The following is a 24,918-nucleotide window of genomic DNA, read 5'->3' as shown; positions in this document are numbered from 1 at the left end:
TAAAAGTTGAATTCATTGTATTAATATATATTAAGGACAGAGATATACTGGCTTTGGCCAGATTAAGGCAAAAATTGATTTTACTTCCAAACTTTACCATTAAAAAAAAAAAATGAAAAGAAAAGATATACACTTACAGAAGGCCTAGAAGAGGCATCCTTTGAAGACTGTTTTTCCAAAGCATGAAGTTTTTCTTGGAGGTATCTGTTTTGTAAACGTAAATCTTCTATAACAGAATCTCGAGGAAGAGCCTGATGGGTCCTAAAAACAACCACAGTCTCTTTACTATCAAACTTCAACTTTTCACCGTGTGTTTTATATTAAACTATACAGGAGAGAATAAAAATATATAACATATTTATTTACACTGTACTTATTTTAAATATTAAAAAACTTATAAACTTTATAAAATTAAATTAGGACATGACTATTTACATTATAAAATGATCCTCAGATTAAAAATGGCATCAGAGTAGGAAGATGCTGCACGGACATGTTCCCCGGAACAAGCTGGAATTACAACTGAAATACGGAAAGTCTCCCTGAATAATCAATGGAAAACTCACAGGAGAGAGTTTTACCCAAGATACCCAAGAACCAAAGGTGGAGACTGCACAGAGACTGGCAGGAGGGGCGGAGGCGCAAAAGGGCTGGCCAGGCACCCACAGACAGGAACTGAAGTCCCTGAGAGTTATCTCAGCTGGGGGAGAAAGGGTGCCACTGAGAACTCTGGGATCTAATCTCCAAGTTGGGCTCCCCAGCAGAGAGCACCAAATCTGAGGAGGATACCCACATAACATCTAGCTGTGAAAAACAGTGGGGTGCTATCTGCTAGGGAGTGGAAACTGAAAGTTTGAGTAACCTCTTGAAGGGCCAACATTCACAAATTCCCTGTGGAGCCACCCATCTTGTCCTCTGGCAGAAGAGGGGGAAGTGGTCTGGAGCTATGAGAGTAGAACCCAGGACTGAAGACTTGGAGGATAGAGCTCAGAAGGCAGATACCCCAAGTTTCCTGGGCTGAGTTATTCCCTCATGTAGTAGAGGACATCTTTCCCACAGAGACATTTGCCTTGCCTGGCGGGGGAAGACAGTGGACACACCCTATTGGAAAACACCTTACCCTGAGGCCACTTAAGAAATTAAAAGTAACAATTAGCCTCCAGGCAGAAGCAACTGCCCCTCCCTTTTGAAAAAACTCTCCCTACACCTATGGGCGATTGCCTGGGGGCAATTCAAGTGGGAATCCTATTAGTCTATAGACAGAGGTGGTCTCTGGAGGCATTGAGTCTTTGCCTGATCCAATTAGTCAGAAATAGCCTTTAACACTGTCCTGCACTAGAGATTGAGTGGTGTAGAGGATCTACCTAATATATAGTCACAAACCCAAACAGACAACCAAAATGAGACAAAGAAACAACCCCCAAATGAAAGAATTAGAGAATTCTCCAGAAGAAGAGGTAAATGAAGCAGAGGTAAGAAATTTATCTGAAACAGAGTTCAGAGTAATGATGGTAAAAATGCTCAACAGTATGAAAAAAGATATAGTAAGTATGAAAAAAGAACAGCCTGAGATATAAAGAATGACATAACACAAATAACACATTGGAAGGAATACACAGCAGAATGGGGGAAGCTGAGGATAAAATCAGTGAATTAGAAGACAGAATTGAAAATATGACTCAATCAGAGAACCAAAATGAAAAAGCAATTAAAAAACAGGAGAACAGCTTAAGGGAGCTTTGGGATAATGTGAAACGTAACAATATTAGAATAGCAGGTGTGCCAGAAGGGACAGAAAGGGAGAAAGGAATAGAGAAGGTGTTTGAAGAAATAATGGTAGAAAACTTCCCTAACCTGGTAAAGGAAAAAGTCATAAAAGTTCAGGAGGCACAGAGAACCTCAAACAAGAAGAACCCAAACAGATCCAAGTCCAGACACATTATAATTAAAATGCCAACAATTAAAGACAGAGAGAGAATCTTAAAGGCAGCAAGAGAAAAGAAAACTGTTACCTACAAAGGAGTTCCCATAAGGCTGACACCTGATTTCTCATCAGAAACTCTACGGGCCAGAAGGTAATGGCAAGGTAATGGAAAGCAAGGATCTGAGACCAAGATTACTATATCCAGCAAGCCTATCATTCAAAATAGACGGTCAAATAAGGAGTTCCCAGACAAAAAAAAAGCCTAAAGGAATTCATTACCAGCAAGCCAGCATTACAAGAAATGCTAAAGGGACTGCTGTACGGGATTGCTGAGAAGAAGAAACAGAGAGAGAAAACCTAGCCATACAGAATTAAAATGGCTATAAATAAGTTCCTTTCAGTGATAACCCTAAATGTAAATGGATTAAATGCTCCAATCAAAAGGCGTAGGGTAACTGAATGGATAAAAAAACATGACCCAACTATATGCTGTCTACAAGAGACCCACCTCAAAACAAAAGACACACACAGGATGAAAGTGAAGGGCTAGAAAAAATTTCCATGCAAATGGAAAAGAAAAAAAAAGCTGGAGTAGCAATACTCATATCTGACAAAATAGACTTTAAAATTAAGGCCATCGCAAGAGACAACAAAGGTCACTACATAGTCATAAAGGGGTAGATCCAACAAGAGGATATAACCCTGGTAAACATATATACACCCAGTATAGGTGCACCTAAATATATTAAAAAAACTTCTAGAAGACTTTAGCAAAGAGACTGACAACAATATAGTCATAGTAGGGGACTTTAACATCCCTCTGACTTCACTGGACAGATCTTCCAGACCAAAACTTAACAAGGAAACAGAGACTCCAAAGGACAGATGGATTTAATAGACATTTATAGAACATTTCACCTCAACGCAACAGAATATACATTCTTCTCAAGTGCACATGGATTATTCACAAAGATAGACCACATGTTAGGACACCAAAAATCTTTTCCAAATACTTCATCCCACACAGATTCACATCAGTAAGGAAAAAAGAGCAATTAAACCTCTAAAGTATTTGAAGGTTTCAAAACTAAAATATTTTGATTCCTGTAAAAACCGCAAAGGAGAATAAAAGGATTTAGTTTTGCTCTGAATATATAGGTTGACTAAGAAAAAAAAAAGAGAGAGAGAGAGGGAAGAAGCCACTGTCAAGATAAGACAGTAATTATACATAGATGTCAAAGGAAAGAAGAATTCTTCAATCACATTTTCCTTCTCCATCAAGTGAAATTCTGAAGGATTAAGGAAACAATGACTTAGAAGGAAAGCAGATAGTGTGTAAGTTAAAAGTTCATGAGTATTCCTAGAAAGGAGTTCCACTTCACATGTGCACACTACATTAATACTGACCCAACAGTACATGTTAATCAAGAAACACTAATGGTGCCAGAACCGGTTTGGCTCAGTGGATAGAGCGTCAGCCTGCGGACTGAAGGGTCCCAGGTTCGATTCCGGTCAAGGACATGTAACTTGGTTGCGGGCACATCCCCGGTGGGAGGTGTGCAGGAGGCAACTGATCGATGTTTCTCTCTCATCGATGTTTCTGACTATCTATCCCTCTTCCTTCCTCTCTGTAAAAAATCAATAAAATATATTTAAAAAAAAAAAAAAAGAAACACTAATGGTAATTTTTGAAGATTAATAGAAAGAAAAACAAAGTCGAATAAATTGAAGAATGGTAAATATCCTCATATCCACATATTATAGTTAGGTACTCAACTTTACAATGATCATTTAACATGATTCTAGATGATTTATAAACACCTTGAATAGGAAGAAATGAATTAGGTAAATTCATTTGAATTTTCATCTTGGAAGAAAAGAGTGAAACAGAAAATTATAAACAGTTTTAATTGCTGTTGTTAGGATATGATTTTCTTTTTCTTTGCACTACCAAGACAAAGCTTGGAAAGAGACAACAAACCAGGAAAATCTCAAAGTATTTACCAAAAAGAGGCCTTCAGGGTTCTGGTTCTAGGTAAAGGCGAGTAAACACACCCAATCTTCTCTCTCAAATGCATGGAGCATCTACTTAAGAACTTGAAAAGATAAATAGTTTATAGATTGGGACAAAATGCCAGACTTCGAAGTATCAGCAAACAGGTGATGAATTTATGTTTTTTCCTCTGATATTTATTGGCTGGAACATATTACTTGAAACATTAAAGTGAGTTTTAACACTGAGGGAGAGTATTCTGGGGAAGCCTTTAAGTTATAGCGCAAAGTGCACAAGAATCGCTCATTATTTCTTTCTTCTATCTGGTCTTTCATGCCTCAACCCTCAAGCAATCCCATAGGCAGTGGTGGCAGAGACAGCAAGGGGAATCCATAGGTGGCAAAATTTTTATGGAGGGAAATCATTTCCTCCAATTAGTAGAGAGCTGTGATTGGTAAGGTGGTATGAAGAAAGTAGTTCTCCCACCTCCCCTCACCTCCTTCCTGCCCTTCTGTTGTTTGCTTGGCTGCAAATGTACACAATTGCTGAACTGCACAAGATAACAGGGTATCTAAAGAGCCAGTTTTGGTTTAAAGTACCTAAAGGGGCCGAAGGGAAAAAGAAAGTATCAGGGAAATCACAGAAAGGGAGGAGCTTCAACATTTATAAAGTTGTTTATGAACTTCTGGGCTCACCCTTGAGCTGTACATGCATGGATCTGATCCTATTGTGAACACCAAAGACTCTGAGGACTGAACTAACAGAGAGAAGACACGTATCAGACTGTCAACTGGGAGGTACACAGGCAGGACAGATGCCAATAGCACTGATAATGGAATCAGCCCACAGAAAGCAGGTGAGAATTTTGGGCCTGAACCTATCCAGACCAACAGCCTGCTATGTAGCTATTTTTATTATAATAGAATTTTCCTTAGAATTTAACCAAAATCCAGCGTCCTATAACATAATGTTTAAAATTTCAAGAATACAATTCAAAGTTATATGGCATATAAAGAAAAAGGAATATCTCAACTCAGAAAAGCCATCAACAGAACCCAACTTTAAAATACGTAACATGTTTACTAGGATTTTATCAGTTTCTATGGGTCATCCAGTTTCCTTCATTATAATGAACTAGAGGCCCAGTGCACGAAATTCATGTGTGGGAACAGTCCCTAGACCTGGCCTGCAATCAGGGCCATCTTCCCCAGCTGCCTGCAGCTGGCCCCGCCCCCCGCCCCCACCCACCTCTGGTTCCCCATTCACCATCGGGTGACCAGTGCCTGACGGCCAGGGGAAGGGACTGAGAAGTCGGCTGTTCCTGCCCGTTCACCGGCCCCGCCCCCACAGTGGGTGGCCATCAGGTGATCGGAGCCTGCTGGCCAGGAAAGGAACCAAGAGGTGGTCAGTGCACCTCATAGTGACTGGTCCAGTGGTTGTTCTGCCATTAGGGTCAATTTGCATATTACCCTTTTATTATATAGGAGGATAGAGGCCTAGTGCATGGGTGGGGCTGGCTGGCCTGCCCTGAAGGGGGCCCCAGATCAGGGTGGGAGTCCATGCTGGGGGCAGGGCTGGCCGGGGCGAGGGGCCACAGGTGGTTTGCAGGCCAGCCATGCCCCTGGCTTTGTCAGGAGGGACGTCCGGAATGACGTCTGGAAGACTTCCAGTCTATCCAGTCTACTTAGCATATTACTCTTTTATTAGTATAGATAGCAAATTTCCAAATAATAGTGTACCTCATATATGATATCTCATTTTCTAAGTCAAGATTTTTCTTTTTTAATTCTTCCAATTCTTTTTCTGACTCCAAAGCTTGCACTCCCATAACTTGATTAACAGTCATGCCAGTTGTTTTTAGTTTCCTCTGCAAAGTTAGTTTCTCTTTATCAACTCTGTGGGATTAAATAAGAAACATGAAAATATACCATCCACTGTGTGGCTTGTTCAACTTATTGAACTGCAGCTTACACATTATAAGATCAATATATAAAAATCAGATTGTTCTGCATTTCCTAGGAGCTAACTTATTTTTAAATTATAGGAAACCCCATTTATAAATTGTTAAAATACATTCAAAACACATTTTAAATAAAGAAAATAAAAAATCATAGATAATAATTCATAATTAAAATCAGATAATTTCTTATATTATCAAGAACAATAAAACTATATAACTTCCAGGTCAATTAAAGACTTTACACATAATTAATTAGATTTACTTTACACTCACTTGGCAAAAAGATCCTTCACAGTATTCAACTGCTTTGTTAGAATATAAATTTCCCCTTCTTTCTCTTTTAACTTGTTTCGAATTCCCTCTATTTTGCTTTGCCATTTTTTACCTTCTTCCCACCTAATTAATTCTTCTCTAGCACTCTATAAACAATAATAAAGGAGGAAGAAAATTACCAATTTTTTATTTTTTTATTTTAAGAGTTATCAGTTACAACTTATTAGAACAATGGTAAAACAATCCTTCTTAGAAAATAAATAAATAGGTTTTGACTTGTACAATTTTTAGACATGCCAAGCTATTAGCAAAAATGACCCTCAGTTTAAGTATCCTGTATTTTATAACTTGACAAATACAATTCTGGGGAACAGTTTGAACTAATGATAACACCCTTACGGAGTCTTTACATGAACATTTTTAATATAGACAATCATGACTACAGTAAGCTTGTATCAAAGAATCTATATGTATAAATGACCAACCCACTTCTGTCTCCCCATAGCAATATCCTAGCGTCAGGGCCCCTTCAAATCTTCAATGAACATTACTTTTCTGATTCAACAAGTATTTATTTAGTGCTAGATATGTACCAGGTACTACCTAAGAATAGAAGCAATGAATAAGTCAAACAAACAAAAAATATATCTTCATGAATATTAGAGTCCAGTTTATGTTGGTTGAATGTATGGACTAGGGAAATGGAGCAAAATATAAAAAAAAAAAAAAAAAAAAAAAAAAAAAAAAAACAAGAAAAGAAAAATTGTAGTCATGTTAGTGTGATAAGCGCTAAAATGGCTGGGGGATAGGGAAGGAATTAGGGATAGGTGTCATGGCTTGTGATAATTAAGATAAAGTGTCCAAGGAAAGAGCAAAACAGTCCATGTACTGCACAAGTTTCAGATGTCCTACTGGGCATTCATATAGTTAAAAATTCTGTTCACAACTATCTGAGCTAAGAACTTATATCTTCATTCTACCAAGCAATGCTTATATATTTTTTATTTTTTAAAATATATATTTTATTGATTTTTTACAGAGAGGAAGGGAGAGGGAGAGAGAGTTAGAAACATCGATGAGAGAGAAACATCGATCAGCTGCCTCCTGAACACCTCCTACGGGGGATGTGCCCACAACCAAGATGCTCTTGACCGGAATCAAACCTGGGACCTTTCAGTCCGCAGGCCGACACTCTATCCACTGAGCCAAACCGGTTAGGCTACCAAGCAATTTTTAATGATTTTACTATGTAATAAACTTTCTAGGAATGCAACAACCTTATAAAAGGAAAATCTGTACATATAATTTTGCTAAAAACTGTACCAACAATTGTGTATCATTTTAGAAATGAGATTATAAATGGAAATGCCACTGCGACATATGAGCTGCCAATAGAATATATTGTACTAGTATTAGTCTGCATTCATAGCTCTGAATTCACATTAACACAACCTAGAGGTGCAAGGACAGACTACCTCATTATGACTTTTAGGGTAGTCATGCCAGAGCATTTATATTGGCTGAAATATGAAAAATATATAAATATACTATTTTCATAATTTTTTTCTTTTATGTTTTTCATTTATCTTTTATTTAGGGCATTTATAATGATAAATTTGAAATTATGCATGTAGGTACTAGTTTATATTAACAAGGAATTTCATTTGGAATAGTAAAGAAGATATTATGAAACACTGTATTTACTATAAAAAAAAAAAAAAGAATGTTGGGGCTGTAAGGGTTAACAACTATAACTTTAAGTCAAACACCCAGTTGAAAGTCAAATGCCCAACTAACATAAGTTGCCCAGCTGGTGTGGCTCAGTGGTTGAATGTCGAGCCATGAATCAAGAGGTTGCTGGTTCAATTCCCAGTCAGGGCACATGGCCTGATTGTGGGCTGGATCACAGTAGAGCGGCATGCAAAGGCAGCCAATCAATGATGTTTCTCTCTCATCAATGTTTCTATCTCTCCCTTCCTTTCTAAAAAATTAATGAAAACATTTTTAAAAAGTTGCCCTCTCAAACCTAACTTTTCTCATACTAGCTAAGTTTTTAATCTCTTTTATTTAGTTCAGCTAAAAAGTATCCTTTAAAAAATGTAAAAACTTCACTAAGTGTTTGATAGTCATTAACTTCTATTTTTTTTTCTGAAATATAACCAGGAATTTTATGTCCTTTAGAAATATAAATATTAGTTGGGGGCATAATGTATGTAGGTAAATTTTTCTGCATCATATAGTGCTTTGTAGAGATTGAGTAATTCTATCCCATCTGACATTACCCTCTTAAGATTTAGAAAAGAAAATAATTAAAAAATGAATAATAACAACAATATAAACAACAAAGGCAAATGTCACCAAGGTCTTTTCTAGACTGGGAAAGAGAAGGCAAGAAGAGAGGATGGAGAGGGAAGTTATCTTTTGATATTTTCTGTTCCAACAGCTTCTTACAGGTAGATTTCAGAATAATGTTATTACATTTAAAATTTTTCATTCATTCAACAAATACTGAGCATCTACTATGTGTCAGGGACTGTTCTAGGTGCTAAGGAGACAACAATAAACCAAATAGGCCATTTCTGCCATCAAAGCTTGAAGACCAAAAGAAGAATACATAGCTAAGAAAATCTCTAGTCTGTCAGACAGTAATAAATGCTATGGAGAAAAGTAAGTTATCATAAGAAAAACAGGACTACAAGGCATGGGGGTGGGTTTTTTTAAAATACAGACAGGCTACAAACATTGTTTATGGAGGAAAATGTGTTGAAATTTGTTTTTATAATCAATGAAAGGATTCTTTGAGTATAAAAACATTCATGAATTAGGAATGCCCAGCACTGTGTAATCTGAAAGAACATTCTCACTAGACTCATAGCTATAAATTTTACTATTACTGTAACTTTCTCTGTTCTCTATTTCTAGTTAGTAATAACATTGTACACTGGGATGAACTTGATGGCTTACAAAAAACTTTCACAAATTATTTCACTGTCAAAATAATCTTGAGAAATTGGTAATAGAAATAGTATTATCTAATTTAAGGAGAAATAAGCTGAAACAGAGATTAGGAGTCCAGGGAAAGCCACAAAGCTATTGAGGTATTCTGATGGGAATCAGGTTAGGAACTGGTATCCAAGGATTATTTAGACCCTTTCCCTAGGAAGGAGAGAGCAAAGAGACCAATCTAGAAGGGTAAAGACATTTTGATCTTCCAGTTTTCACCAATAAAGCTTCTGACAGCAAGTATGTTGTGGTTCCATGTATATAAATGCAAGCATTTTCATCAAAATTATACTGACATTGGTCAATTTTGATACTTTTTGTAATATACTCTGTTAAAACATGTAGTCCCATTACCTATTTTCTATACAGAATCATTAAAATATGTAGTTTTCATGTTATGAAGACTTATTTTATAGATATTGAATATTTTCTGGGTAAATTTTTCCTAACCATAGTTCCTCCACTGTGATTTTCTTCAGGGGCAAACATTACCACTACCATCAATATTTCCCAGGTCACTTTTGATATTTTCAATGCTACCAACAAGAAAAAAGTCTTCAGTTTATCATTTATCCAAAATTAATTTTATATACATATTTTAGCTAAGGTTGGTTAATTCTATTTTTAATCCTCACCCGAGGGCATGTGTACTGATTTTGGAGAGGGGAAGGAAGAAAGAGAGAGATAGAGAGAGATATCGCTGTGAGAGAGAAACATTGATTGGTTGCTTCCTGATCAGGGATCAATCTGCAACCTTGGCATGTGCCAGACAGGGATGATGCTCCAACCAACTAAGCCATCTGGCCAGCACACTATCAGTAATTTTTATTATAAAATATTTTACTTAAATTGTATGAAAATTTTAAGCAATTTTTCTCATTATAGAATCAATTTAAGAGTGGATTGGTTACTTTAATATTGCTGTAAATACTGACTATATTCCAAGACACATTGTTGACCCTGAAATAACAGTCCTGCCTATCTACACTAATAAAAGAGAAATATGCAAATTAACCATCACTCCGCCACACCCACAAGCCATGCCCACCAGCCAATAGGAGCAAGTATGCAAATTAACCCAACCAAGATGGCGGCTGGCCACAGAGCTGGAGCTGAGCAGGAGGCTTGGGTTGCCCCCGTCGATGGAGGAAGCCAAGCTTCCCGCCTGCCCTGGCCGGCCCTGGCCTCCACTCAAGGCTACAAAGTTTCAATTACAGAAGATAAATAAATCCTAGATACTTGCTTCCAGCTGGCCCTGGCCTCCACTCAAGGAGGCGCTGAAAAAAAAAAAAAGAAAGAAAGAAAAAAAGGAGGGGATGGGACCTTGGGTCGCCGGGGTGGGGGGTGGGGGGGGGGAGGTGATCAGGCCAGGATGGGACAGCAGGGGCCGTTGGGGGTAAGCAGACCAGCAGGGGGGCCAGTTGGGGGTGAGCAGGTCGTTGGAGGTGATCAGGACAGCAGGGGGAGGGGCAGTATGGAGTAAGCAGGCTAGCAGGGGGCAGTTGGGGGCGAGCAGGCCGGCAAGCAGAGTGGTTAGGGGCAATCAGGCAGGCAAGTAGGGAGGTGAGCGGCTGGAGCCAGCAGTCCCAGATTGTGAGAGGGATGTCCGACTGCTGGTTTAGGCCCGATCCCTGTAAACCGGCAGTAGGACATCCTTTGAGGGGTCCCAGATTGGAGAGGGTGCAGGCCGGGCTGAGGAACACCCCCTCCCCCATGCACGAATTTCGTGCACCGGGCTACTAGTTGAAGGATAAAAGGACACATTTGGGTCAAGAGAGAAGAGTAAAATTGCCCAGCTTCTTCCCCAAAGGTCAAATCACCAATATGCTAATAATTACATTGGGAGAAGTGATAAATAAATAAGCAAAATGTGCAGAGATTGTTGGATGTCAGGAAAATGACATGGACAAGATATAGTAATTTCCAAATAAGAGATACATTATAGGGGTCTCCTCAAGTACACTTGTCTTAGACTTCTCTATATTATTCAATATCACTTAAAATATGTATTAGGTCCTCAAATTAATATAGTATATTAGCTATTCATCAATTACATATTTAACTTAGTCTTGCAACACCTTAAATATATCAGTATGTTTCTCCACATACCTTTTCTTTCATAGGCTTAATTTCTACCTCATCCACTTTTCTTTCTAGTTGGCTTTCTAGCTTTTTAATTCTCTTTTGGAGTTCTTCAATTAAACTTTGTTTATTATCTATCAGAGTTTTGCCCTGAAAAATAATATGCATTTTAACATTTTATAAGTAAAAAAGTATCAAATAAAATACACACCAAATATTCCAACTACAGAAAACTTCTGAGACCATAGTTTACCAAACATTCTGAATGACACTACTGATATATAACATGGTAACTGTTTCTGCATTTCAATAAGATATACTTCTCTAAAATTATAAATACAGTGGCGATCACTGAAGGAATTAGCTAAATTAATCAAGGGGACATGCAAGCTAGTTCCAGCAAATATTATATATGAAATTAAAAAGTGGGAATGAACTGCTACCTACATATAAATCAAAGACATTATCACAATATAAAATTACCTGTAATCCACTGGTTAGTCTTTTTATTTGCCTTCTCAGTTCATCATTCTCTTGTTCAATTTCATCTTTCTCTCTAAGTACTTTATTATAGGCTTTTTGTTTTTTTTGTAGTTCATTAGTTAAGTCATTCAAATTATCAGTTAGTGAATTTTCTCTGTTTTTACTTGTTTTAAGAGCTTCTTTCAATGTTAAAAGATTTTCACTTAAATCTTCAATTTGTGACTAATATATAAAATAAAGAAACATTTAATTCACAAATCACCAAATATCAATGATAAAAGCAATATAATATGAAATTATAGCATTAAGACTTAAGAAGAAAGTTTTTAATCTAAATGTTTAAGTATACATGGGGAAAAAACAATCACAAACTACATATATTCTTCCATCTTCATTCCAATTAATCAAGTCTACTTGAGAAAAAAATATAAAACAAAACATGAAGAAACAATATAAAGCAATTCATCTTCAACATATACCTAGGGCAAAAATTTTATCAAATAAGGATAAGTAAATGTTTCATTGTGGCTGAACTAATTTTATTAAAGAAACAAGTACAATGTACACAGCAGGGTTTTAAACATTATGAAACTTCTGAGTAGTATAAATGAAATCTCCGACTTAAATTAATTTCTAATTTACTTTGTAAAGACAAGACATGAAAGGGTACTGGCAATACTAGACAATATGCTTAAGAAAGTATACACAGAAAGTAGGTCTTAGCTGTCCTATACATTAATAGTGATGGAAATACTGGTACTTAAAATATGGTTTGTTGAGCCTGGCCAGCATGACTCAGTGGTTGAGCATTGACCTATGAACCAGAAGGTCATGGTTTGATTCCCAGTCAGGGCACATGCCTGGGTTGTAGGCTTGATCCCCAGTGGGGGGCGTGCAGGAAGCAGCCAATCAATGATTCTCTCTCATCATTGATGATTCTAACTCTCTCTCCTCTCCCTTCCTCTCTGAAATCAATACAAAAATATTTAAAAAAATGTTTTGTTGAATAAATTAATGCAGACAAAAAGTATTGCTAGTAATAATAATAGAAATTAGTAGTATTATAATGCAGTTAGGAGAAAAACATAAATTTTCCCAGAGAAATTAGAAAAGACTTTGAGGAATAGGAGTTGCAGAATGTGAAAAATTCAGAGAAGCCTTTACAGAAAAAGATATAGGTATTAAATAAGACATTAACAAAGGGTTATTACTGATTTATAATTATTAAATAATGGATTTTTACTGTTGACTATGCCCATAATCTTGATAGATGCAATGGAAGATTTAAAGAATCTGAGTAAGCCCAGCCGGTGTTGCTTAGTGGTTGAGCATTGACCTATGAACCAAGAGGGCAACATTCAATTCCCTGTCAGGGCACATGCCTGGGTTGTAGGCTTGATCCCCAGTGGGGGGCGTGCAGGAGGCAGCCAATGATTCTCTCTCATCATTGATGTTTCTATCTCTCTCTCCTTCTCCTTTCCTCTCTGAAATCCTACATAATAAAAGGATAATATGCAAATAGACCGAACAGCCGAACAACTGAACTGGTCGCTATGACGTGCACTGACCACCAGGAGGTGCACAAGGAACATGGCGGGCGTCAGCCGCAGCAGGATGGTGGAGCAGGTGAGGAGGGGCACCAGATCAAGGCAGGGCACTGGTTGCTGTTATCGGGGTGAGCCTCTGGTCGTTACTGAAAATTCTTTGCTCCCGTACATGGTGGTCCCGCTGGGCACTCACACCTGCTGCTGGCACCGGCCCCACTCACACCCGCTGCTGGAGCCGATGCTCGCACCTGCTGCCGGTGCCTGGCGCCAGCCCCGATCACTCGGTGCCATCAGCAGGTGCGAGTAGGTGCGAGTGGTGGCTGTAGGCCCCGATTGCCCCTGAGGGCTTCTCCACTTCCCCCTGCTCCTGAGGGGTGATTGGGCCGGCAGCCGCTGCTCACACCTGCTGATGGCGCCAGTCCTGCTTGCATCTCTTGCTGGCACTGGTCCCAACTGCTCCGTGCAGTCAGTAGGTGCAAGTGGGGCCTGGCGCTCTCAGCATGTGGAAGTGGCAGTGGTGGGAGCGGGGCTGCCATCAGACAGGGGACCAAGGGCCATGGTGGGAGGGGCCGGGCAGGGGCACAGAAGATGGGCCAAGACCTGTCCTGTGCCCACCATAGCCTCGTGGCCCACAGTTCAAGGTGCATGAAATTGTGCACTGGGCCCCTAGTCAATAATAATATATTAAAAATTTATTTTAAAAAAATTTGAGTAAAATCTGCCCTAACCGGTTTGGCTCAGTGGACAGAGCGTTGGCCTGTGAACTGAAAGATCCCAGGTTCGATTCCAGTCAAGGGCATGTACCTTGGTTGCAGGCACATCCCCAGTAGGAGGTGTGCAGGAGGCAGCTGATCAATGTTTCTCTCTCATCGATGTTTCTAACTCTCTCTCCTTCTCCCTTCCTCTCTAAAAAATCAATAAAATATATTTTTTAAAAAAATCTGAGTAAAATCTAATCATTATACAGTTTAATGGTAGTGAAGTACATATACATATAAACAAAGAGCAAGTTAAAATTATAAACGAAAACAACATATAAAAAGATTTTTCATTTTTCGCAGAATATAGTATATGAAACTTGTGTAAAGAAATTTAAAATTCATTATGAAATATATATATATTTTGGGAAAAAAAGTTTAAATTACCAAACCTAACAATCAGGTAAGAAAATAATAAAATACATTGCCAAAAAATAATAATTTCAAAAATAGTCTTCAGAGCCAGATAGCTCTATATATTAAATGTTAAGAACTACATGATTTTCATAAACTATTTCAGGGAATAAAAAAAGCAAAGCTAATTAACTCATAAACTAGTAAAAACCAGATAGAAAATTCTGATATGGCAAAAAAAAGAAAAAAAAAATCTACACACTTTAAAAATCATATGTAAATGTTTTTAAATTTAATTCTATTAGGAAGAGTAGTTTATAATAGCCTATATTTTGCTAATTCCAAGATGATAATCAGTACATAAGTATAATAAAGATACTTATTATTTTTTTAAAAAAGGTGGATTCTCTTCCAATGGAATTATCATGATTTTTTTATATTAATAAATGTGTTGATGTTCACCTTTAGCTCTTTGGTATGTCGATCAACAATCTGTTGAACATTGAGATTTGCCTCTTTCTGAGAGGTTGCAGAAATAATACGTTCTTCAGCTGCTGCTGTCATTTCCGCTCTGAGTTCCAAAAGTGCTCGACTAAGTGCCTAAAAATTACAACAGATATATCACTTTTTTTTTGAAAATCTGATATTTTACATGAGCAATATATAATACTAAAGATAAGTAGGCTTAATTACTTTCAACTATTTTCCTAAAATGCCATATATTTAAGCAAACATAATCACAAATTAATAACCCAATTTTCTCAAATAAATTTCCTTTAGTAACTGAATTCAATTATTTTAAAATTGAGTATGAGAATTCAAAATCTTGACATTAATAATTTTGGGAACACAGCATTAAATCAGGAAACTTTCATTACAAAAACCAGGTATGTTTTGGTTTCAAATATCCAAATTTAGGTATTTATCTAAATTACTCAAGACATACTTCCATACGAAATTAACTGAATTTAAGTACATTAGGAAAGTTACAAGATTAAAAAAAGGCTTAGAATTTGCCAATAAATTTCTTGAGCTAGCACAGATTATGATGATCTCTGAACCCATAATAATCTGCCCACTGTGTGTGTGTGTGTGTGTGTGTGTGTGTGTGTGTGTGTGTGTGTGTGGCCCGGTGCATAAATTCGTGCATGGGTGGGGTCCGGCCAGCCTGGCCAGGGGGAGGGGACATGGGCAGTTGGCTGGCCTGCCTACTGGTCCAACTCCTGGTCGAGGGGACAATTTGCACATTAGCCTTTTATTATATAGGATATACACTGAGTGGCCAGATTATTATGTGTTCAGAGATCATAATAATCTGGCCACTCAGTGTATAAGACAATTGAGTATATCAAATCTGATAAATTAAAAACTAATAAATCAGATAACCCAGTGAACAACTTCTTTTCATAAAAGTATCTCTGTAACCTTCTTCTTTAGCCTTTCTTATTCCCTCTTACTCCCCAAATTTTTCAAAATTGTTCAGTTATTCAAATTGTTCAAAATAGCCTCACAGTAGCATAAAATCCCAGTAGAAAAGGAAAGAAAATAATGGAATAAGATTTCCTCTTATTTTCTAAAGATAACCCACAAATCAGGCTGTTTAAAACAATTATCCTAAAAACCCCTACTTCACAGCATAAAATGAGGCTCATACTCTTTCCTACAACAGAGAAAGAGATACCATCATCTTTTACAAGTCTACTCTAAAAGCAATCTACCACATGTATTTCTTGAATGTTGACAATGTTCTGTTGTTACTTACTTTTTGTTGTTTCTCTTTAAGGGATAATTGGCTCTTTAACCTTTCCACTAGATTTTTCATTGTCCTTGTTGGAGCTCTTGAATTTGCTTCTTTTTGAGCCTGAAGTTCAGATTTTAAGCTCTGTGCCTCATTTTGGGACTGGGCCAGAAGGCACCTTAAATCCTCTACTTCTGCTTTCACTTTTTTCATTTCAACTGCATGGTTTTCTTGGAGCCTAATATCAGCAAACATATGTATTTAGTAAAGTAGTTGCTGCAATTAACATTTGATTGACAAAAATTTTTTATAAAAGCAAATGTTTGGTACTAAATATTCTTACAACCTATGTCTTAATTCAAATCCCAAATAAATACAATTTTTAAATTTTTTAAAAATGTATTTTTATTGATTTCAGAGAGGAAGAGAGAGAAAGAGAGAAACAGAGAGAGAGAGAGGGAGAGAGAGAAACATCAATGATGAGAGAGAATCATTGATCGGCTGCCTCCTGCACGTACCTCCCTGGAGATCAGGAGATTGAGCCCACAACCTGGGAATGTGCCCTGAACAAAAATCAAACTGACCGACTGATTGGCACTCAACTACTGAACCACACTGGCTGGGGCCAAATAAATACAATTCTTTATTCCACTTGACCACTCTTAAACTTAACATACTTTTTCTTCTAGTTTCTGTCTACTATTTTTGGTAATGATTGCAACAAGCAATTTTGTGGATTTAGATAAATAATACAGAAAATGAACAAACAGCACTTTAAATACCATGTCCTGGGCAAGATGTGACTTTCCTCTTAACAGGGTTTCTCAATCACAGCACTATTGACTGTTTGACTGAATAATTCTTTGTGAACTGTTCTCTGCATTGATGGCAATGCAGATGTTTAATAGCATTCTTTGCTTCTACACATTAGATGCCAATAAAACCTCCTAGTTGTGACAATGGAAAATGTCTCCAGATATTACCAAATGTTCCCGAGGGAAGGAGGACAGCAATAATTACCTCAGTTGAGAACCACTGCCCTATATTGTCATGTTGCAAAGACAAAATGTACACTTTCACAAAAATTACATGTTATTATTTATGGTTCCAAAGTCACTAGTATTACATCTATAATACCTACATGTATAGATATGGAAATAGATACTATCAGCATACTTAGTTAATGTGATTAATCCGATTGTTCATTCATCTTTAGTAAGTCATACTAAATTATATCCAGTTTACTTTGCATTTAGACACTGCACTAATAATGTCAGCAATATGGAGATACAAATAATTAAACTTTGACCAAAGAGAAGATTGTATTAAATTATGAACAAATGTTAAACACTCTGAGACTTGTTGCTTTCAGCTGAAAAACTTGTCACTTTAATCATCAAATTGTGAAACTATAAGATTTTACTTAAGAAAACACAAGAATCTATAATTTTCTATACACTTCTAAGACATTAAAGTATGCATACTGTGGACAAAAAAAATCTATAATAAATCTAACTGTAATAAATCTAACAGAAAATAACCTCAGGATGATCTGATTATAAATTCTTAACTGAGCAGGTCATGGTAGGTAGTCATATCCCAAACTTCTTTTTTTTAAAAATATATTTTACTGATTTTTTACAGAGAGGAAGGAAGAGGGATAGAGAGTTAGAAACATCAATGAGAGAGAAACATCAATCAGCTGCCTCCTGCACACCTCCTACTGGGGATGTGCCTGCAACCAAGGTACATGCCCTTGACCGGAATCGAACCTGGGACCTTTTAGTCCGCAGGCTGACAGCTCTATCCACTGAGCCAAACCAGTTAGGGCCAGACTTTAACTTCTTTAGAAAAAGGATTATCTTTGCTCTAAGTGAGCTCTGCCCATTGTTTTTGTACTAGGTTAACACAACTTTGAAATGCCTATTTTTTAGACACCTGGAAGAGAGCACATAATCTCATTAATTATTCCGTAATCCCTGCCTTGCTTTCTCCCACCTTCATGTAATCTTCCTTGCTGTTCTTTCCTTAATTCCAAATGCAAAATAGTAACCGCAAACTGTCCTGGGAAGCATTGTTCTGTCTATAGAGATCTTGCTTCCAGGTATATCTCTTTTTGGTTCAAATTAAACTCTTATAAATTTTTTCTACAGATTTGAATGTTCTCTGTCAATAGTAGCAATTTGCACACAGAGGATAAAAGTATAATTTTAGACTAAAATGACATGACTAAAAAAACTACTCAAGTATTTCAACTGGCAAAAGAAATTATATATACAAGGTCATTTCAAAAGATGATTATTTTCTGTACCCAGCGATTAGGTTGAAAAGCAGAAGGAACTTTAAAATCTAAAACATGACAAGAGACTTACTTTATCAAAATAACATCTCAGTTATAAAATTTAATAGAATGGGGAAAATTTGATTTAAAAGACACCATATGCTATTGCTAATTCTCTTTTAGAGAATAATTTCTTTGAAGTGGTAGCTTCTTACTAAAGCAAAAGTAATGTTTATTTTTTCAGATGCATCTTGGATAAGTGAGTCAAAAAGGTTCTAATGAGAGTTTCAGAGCTGAAATGCAATTATAAGTTGTTCAGCTTTCTCATTTATTCATATAAGAAATCAAGGTGCAGAGAGTTAGTTCTACAATGATTATAAAATACATAACTATAAACCTATTTTAGGTTTAAAAGTCTATATTCTGATAAATTGATTGAGCAATGTTTAAAATCTCTAATGCAGAGAATGAATGCTGTGAACCCACTACTGTCACTATGATAAAAAAAAAAGTTAATTTTTCATACAACAAATATTTACTGAATCTCTATTGTGTGCCAGGAACTGTTATAGGCTTATAAACAAAAGTTTTATATCTATTTGTTACTTTACAATTTTGAAATTACTTTCTTATACAAGAGCATCTGGCCTTCAAATAATCATCCTGAAGGAACCAGGTTAAATATTGTCATTTCCATATTAGAGATGATGAAACGGAAGCACAGAGGTTAAAAACAAGATTCTGGACAAGATTCTGGGTTGTTGCTTGAAACTGCAGTAGACTAAATAGATTCAAATTTTGACTTTCCCACCTGCTCCCAGGCATATAACTGAGCCTCCCTGTGGCCTAGTTTCCTATGTGAAGAATGGGGAGAATATGACCTATTTTATAAGTGTCCTGAGGATAAAACAAGATAATATACATAAAGTTTTCAGAACAGTGCACATAGAAAACAGGTTTATCCTCATTATATCATTATTACTATTCGCCTATTGTTATAATACATTTCTAAGGCTTACCGTAATTTGATATTTTCAAAATCTTTGATTTTTAATTCAGTGATTTCTTTTTGTCTCTCTAATTCTTGAGACACTTTTTTTAGTTTTATCAAAAGTGAAGCGAGAGAGTCATCTTGTTCTGCTACTGTCTGTTCCATCTCAGCCAGACGAATAAAATGCTTGTTGGTAGGAACTGGAGTAGGAGGCTGTTTTAGTAAATCCTATGAAATGTGAATAAATTAGCTATAAACATGTATAACTCAATGCAATGCTTATTCCATAATTTTAATGTATTCCTCAAATAATCAAAAATAATATCTAATCTAAAATTTAATAGGCAATGAAAGCTTAAAGAAAATATTTAATAGAGATCGGGTTCTTTGTATTCCCAGTATTTAGCAAAGTCCCTACATATAGTGAAGTATCAAGAAATGTGGACTGAATTAATGAGTTAAGGCTCACGGATGATAAGGTTTGCATATTAGGAGATGAAAGATCATTTCACACATACAGAAGACAAAAGATCAGCTCCAAGTATAAGCTAAATTCAGAACATGAAAATCAGTTATGAGCAAAATTTGAAAAAAAAAACGACTGAGGTCAGATCATGGAAGGCTTTGAGTATATGGCTACAGAATTTTAACAAGATTTTATAAGCATCAGTCTAGGGAGAAGAATGAACAGAGCTGTGTTTTTAGAAGATTATTCTGGCAAAAAATAGGGTGGCTTCTATTCCCTTCACCCCACAAAAAAGAGAGCAAAATTTTCAAGTATATGATCCCAAAAATCTGTAAAGAATAAGTTCTTAGACTCTTACCCAAGCTGTTTGTTTGAATTTATTGAGTGAACTATCAGCCTGTAGTTCTAATTTATGATGAAGAATATGAAGATCTTCTTCATGTTTCTTAACAATTTCTCTTTGCTCCTGTTTTATAGAAAATCAAATATATAACTTAAATTGTGATTTAAATAAATTCACATTAGAATCTTAAATATTTGTTATCTTTAATCTTCCAAAACCCCTGAGATAGGGAAGGAACAATATCTGCATGCATATATTTACACCAGTATGCATTTTCACTGGTACACAATTCAAGTTGACAAGTCCGGCCTTAGATCATAATTTAATCTTAATATTAGAATAGTATGTACCCATCATCTTTTAACTTGTTTTTAGAAAAATTTTTTAAGTTTTTAAAAGCAGATTTCCTCTGTCCACCACCACCAAAGTTCTAGCAAATCTGATTTCACTTATTACTACTAGTGAGACAGATTTCTAACTTTCTGACCTATAAACTCAACTGGTATTTTTCAATATCATGGTTTCTCCATGACAGCTATTCCTGATTTAGTCAATCCACATGGGAAAGATTCACATATATAAACTGCCATTTTTCTGACAGATCTGTAATCTAATCACATGAAAGTGATAATTCCTAAATAGAGTCATTTGAAAGGCAAGAAATGCACTACCACTTCAGGGCAGAATAATATTTACATTAGATAGATAGATGATAGATAGCTAGATAGATAATAGATAATAAATAAATAAATAAATAAATAAATTACCTCTCTGGCTTTTTCCAGAAGATGCTGATACTTCTTTAACACGTCTTCCTTCTGATTCAGCCTTGCTTGCATGTTTGCAATAGTCTGCTGAGCAATTTTCAATGTGTGATAGGACTGTGGTTCTACCTCTTTTCGGCCTAGTTCAGCTATAAGCTTTTCTCGTTCTGCGGTGGCAGGTAAACGAAGCCTGAGTTCGTTGATTACTTTGTCTCTTGACAAAATATTTTGCTCTGCTAACCGTAAAGCAGAGTCTTTTTCTTTTAGCTTCTGCAATGATCAAATCATATTATTAAAGTATATTTTTTCTTTTAAAATGTTTCATCTGAATTTTAAATTAGTTGCAAGTTCAGAGAGGAGTTTCCCTTTATTTTTCACAACATACTTAAAATAGCCAAAAGATATTGATAATGTTAAACTGATATTTTTATGTGACAGCTAAGTTATCTGTATGCACATTTTAGTTGTAAGACTATTGCATGTGTTAAGAAACAATTATTATGAAAATGAAATTTAAGGTACTTTATTTAGATGTTATAATTTTAGAACTAGAATTGTATGGTGGTGCTAAATTTAGAAAAAAACTCTAATAAATTGTTCCTCTTTCTTCAGCCCATTGACTATCAGAGCACTAGAAGAATAATTCATAAATCAGCTGGGTATAAAAATTGGAACTTCACTGGCTCAAGTCAATAAATCACTATTATAAAATCTGTGGTTTATGAAAACAAAATAGAAAAGAAAGTGTTGCTTATTCAATAGGATTAAGGCAGATATTTTAAATGAAGTAACTCAATGAAAATTCACATAAATGATAGATCTTATAATTACTGAAGAAAATCTGTTTCCTCAATTGACTGAAAATATGCAATTTTACTAGCAAAATTATTTTTAAATATGTTTACAATTAATAGGTTTAGATGTAAACTAAGATGAAAATCACATTCAGTTTATATTACTTTCCATGTAATTTAATAAAGAAGATATTTGATCCTCTTAATCAAGTTGTAGGTCTAGATTAAAAAAAGAAGTAATTTCTAGCTCTCCTTCAAACCCTTTAACCACCCACAAAAGGAATTATTAACTGAAACTGATTCAGAGTATACAACATACACTTCAAATAAACAAGGCTGAACACAATTCTTGATCATACAAAAGAAGGTGATATATTGCTCATAAAACTACAATCAAATGTTCTTTTGGTTTCAATACAACTGATCAGTGTGTCCAAAAGTAACAATTAGTAATTAAATGAATAATTAATTCTAATTAGCCATATCTGTTTTTCCTTATTGCCTATTAGAAGCTTTATGGGAGAGTAGAAAAGGAGGGTGGAACTATCAACAGATTCATCATTCTATACATTGTCCTCATTAAAATATATTACACATGTAAAAAATTCTACATACCCAATAATATATTAATCAAAATGCAAATTTTTCTAATTACCTCCTCTAGTGATTTACAAGTTGCCCGTGTTTCTAGAATTACTCGAACATTCTCCTTAATTTTTCTTAGAGCAATCTCAAGTTGATTTGGAAGGGGCAAGCTCGGGTCTGGCATTGATCCTATAACATCTTCAAACTATTAAAAATAGCATTAAAATAAAACAGTTGTAGCATTGAAGGAAACAACATTAAGTTTTACAACTATATGATCACACATGGTTAAAGCCCACTTATATTTAAAATATAAAAAGATAGCAAATTAAAATTCCTTCTGACATTAGCAAACATTTCTATGGCTAACATAGGCCATGCTACAGAGTAGCAAATAGGATTAATCACTCAGACCTTTTGTGCTGCATTTAGTATTTCATTTTGCTGACGGTCAAAAATGTCTAGTTGACGTTCCAGCTCAACTTCTCTTTGATCCCAGGCCATTTCTCTTTCTTCATGAAACTAAAAAAAGATATTTTGCATCAGACATACATAGAAACACTCACCAAGCAAACAACAGGAATTTTTACATACATTTTCTTATTTAATTCCAACATAAAACCTTTGAGGTCACTACTATAATTTTATGGGGAAAGGAAGCAAACTCAAGAGAGGTAAAGTACTTTGCCATCAAAGAGATAGGCAGATATGGAGTCAGGATTTTAATCCATCAATGCATTCATCTATTCATCCATCTATCCACCTATCTATCCAAAATATATCTAATGACGTACTATATGACAATCACTATTCTAGGCAATGCAAGCATAACAGTAAACAAAGCCAAGACCCGCAGCCCCTCACCCCAGCGGGCCCCGTCCCTGATTGGTCTCTCCCACCTCCATCAAGAGTGAGGCGGCTGATCAACGCCCCCCCAACTGGCCCCACCCCCGATCGGCCTGCCCCACCCCAATTGGCTCGCAGCCCCTCCCCCCCAGCAGGCCCTGCCCCTGATTGCCACCACAGATGGGCCCCCACCACCCCATTTGGGGTCGGGGCTGGCTGGCCAACCTCCTGCAGCCCCTCCCCCCACCTGGCCACACCCCAGATCTGTCCCCCCACTCCAATCAGGGTCAGGGCTGACTGGCCAACCACCCATGGCCCCTCTCCCAGGCCGCTGACCCCCGTCTATCCCCCACCCCAATTGGGGATGGGGCCCGCTAGCCAACCATCCTCGGCCCTTTCCCCCAGCCAGCCCAGCCCTGATCAGGCCCCTATCAGGACGGGCTGGCCGGCCAACCCCCCGCCATCTCCTCCTCCCAACAGGTCTGGCCCCGATCTGCCCTGATTGGGACCGGGCCAGCCAGACCCCCCACCATGTGCATGAATTCATGCACTGGGCCTCTAGTTTCAACATAAATAAATATACATTTGTATAATGGTTTAGAAAACAGAAATTAGAATATTTTATACCATAATAATGGAAGCTAAATTCAAGTAGGAGAGTGATATAGTCACTTATACAATGTTCTTATGTTTAAAATCTTAGCAAGAGCCCAGCTAAGTGGTTGCTTAGTGGTTGAGCATCTACCTATGAATCAGGAGGCCATGGTTCGATTCCCGGTCAGGGCACATGCCTGGAGTTGTTGGAGGCAGCCAATTCTCACTCATCATTGATGTTTCTATCTCTCCCTTCCTCTCTGAAATCAATAAAAAATATTTTTAAAAAGAAAATCTTAGCAACAAAACATCAAAATAAATATAAAATGAGACCTTGTTCTGCTGTACAATTTCTTCCTCCAGACTGCTGATTGTATGCTCATATTCAGAAATTATATTATTCAAATATTTTATCTCTTCTTTATCCTTGACTAATTCTCGATTTAATTTAAGCTCTTGAAGACGGAGTTCTTCTATTTTCATATGCCAACTGATTACCTAAAGATTTATAAATTATACATACAAATATCAATGCTATATAAATAAATATTTCTCCACATCCTAATGATTTTAATTCAAATTAATAGACCCTATAATAAAATAAAATATAAAATTATTTTGGTGTCCCCAAAAAATGTATATACTTTAACAGCTGATAGCTCAATTTTGAAAATGAAATGTACTTTAATAAACAATGCATTTATAATGATTCAAAGTATGTGTATACATTTTTTGTGCCACCCTATATTTCTAGCCTAAAGTTTAGTTGCAAGATAATTATTTTTCATTTAATTTCTTCAAATAAAGGTAAAACCAAAATTATATTAAAAATACATGCATGCCCTAACCGGTTTGGCTCAGTGGAAAGAGCATCGGCCTACAGACTGAAAGGTCCCAGGTTCGATTCCGTTCTAGGGCATGTACCTTGGTTGCGGGCACATCCCCAGTAGGAGGTGTGCAGGAGGCAGCTGATCGATGTTTCTCTCTCATTGATGTTTCTACCTCTCTATCCCTATCCCTTCCTCTCTGTAAAAAAATCAATAAAATATATTTTAAAAAAAATACATGCAGGCCTAATACTTGTAAATTTTAAACAAATAATGATTACAATGAGTAGAATTCAATTGATAAGCACTATA

General features: G+C 36.4%; 1 protein-coding gene across 6 annotated transcripts in view; it reads right to left on the bottom strand.

Moving 5' to 3' along the window:
- CEP290 (centrosomal protein 290) overlaps positions 1 to 24,918 on the bottom strand; it is a 122,602-nt gene that overhangs the window by 25,585 nt on the left and 72,099 nt on the right. For all 6 annotated transcript variants that reach the window (XR_013960144.1, XM_080660528.1, XM_080660530.1 and 3 more), the window contains 13 exons: positions 24,113 to 24,277; positions 22,754 to 22,861; positions 22,410 to 22,544; positions 20,964 to 21,230; positions 20,212 to 20,319; positions 19,416 to 19,615; positions 16,140 to 16,353; positions 14,840 to 14,977; positions 11,719 to 11,940; positions 11,263 to 11,385; positions 6,151 to 6,296; positions 5,657 to 5,812; positions 138 to 261 (listed from right to left, as the gene is read on the bottom strand). Coding sequence is in view for 5 of the 6 variants with exons in the window: in XM_080660528.1 (XP_080516654.1) it covers positions 138 to 261; positions 5,657 to 5,812; positions 6,151 to 6,296; positions 11,263 to 11,385; positions 11,719 to 11,940; positions 14,840 to 14,977; positions 16,140 to 16,353; positions 19,416 to 19,615; positions 20,212 to 20,319; positions 20,964 to 21,230; positions 22,410 to 22,544; positions 22,754 to 22,861; positions 24,113 to 24,277 (2,106 nt within the window). In the remaining variant the exon portion in view is untranslated. The remainder of the gene's footprint in view (positions 1 to 137; positions 262 to 5,656; positions 5,813 to 6,150; positions 6,297 to 11,262; positions 11,386 to 11,718; positions 11,941 to 14,839; positions 14,978 to 16,139; positions 16,354 to 19,415; positions 19,616 to 20,211; positions 20,320 to 20,963; positions 21,231 to 22,409; positions 22,545 to 22,753; positions 22,862 to 24,112; positions 24,278 to 24,918) is intronic.

The sequence above is a fragment of the Plecotus auritus genome, assembly GCF_963455305.1.
Source record: "Plecotus auritus genome assembly, chromosome: 3".
Taxonomy (NCBI): Eukaryota; Metazoa; Chordata; class Mammalia; order Chiroptera; family Vespertilionidae; genus Plecotus; species Plecotus auritus.
The sequence above is the reverse complement of the archived record's forward strand: the minus strand, read 5'-3'. Positions and strand labels throughout refer to the sequence as shown.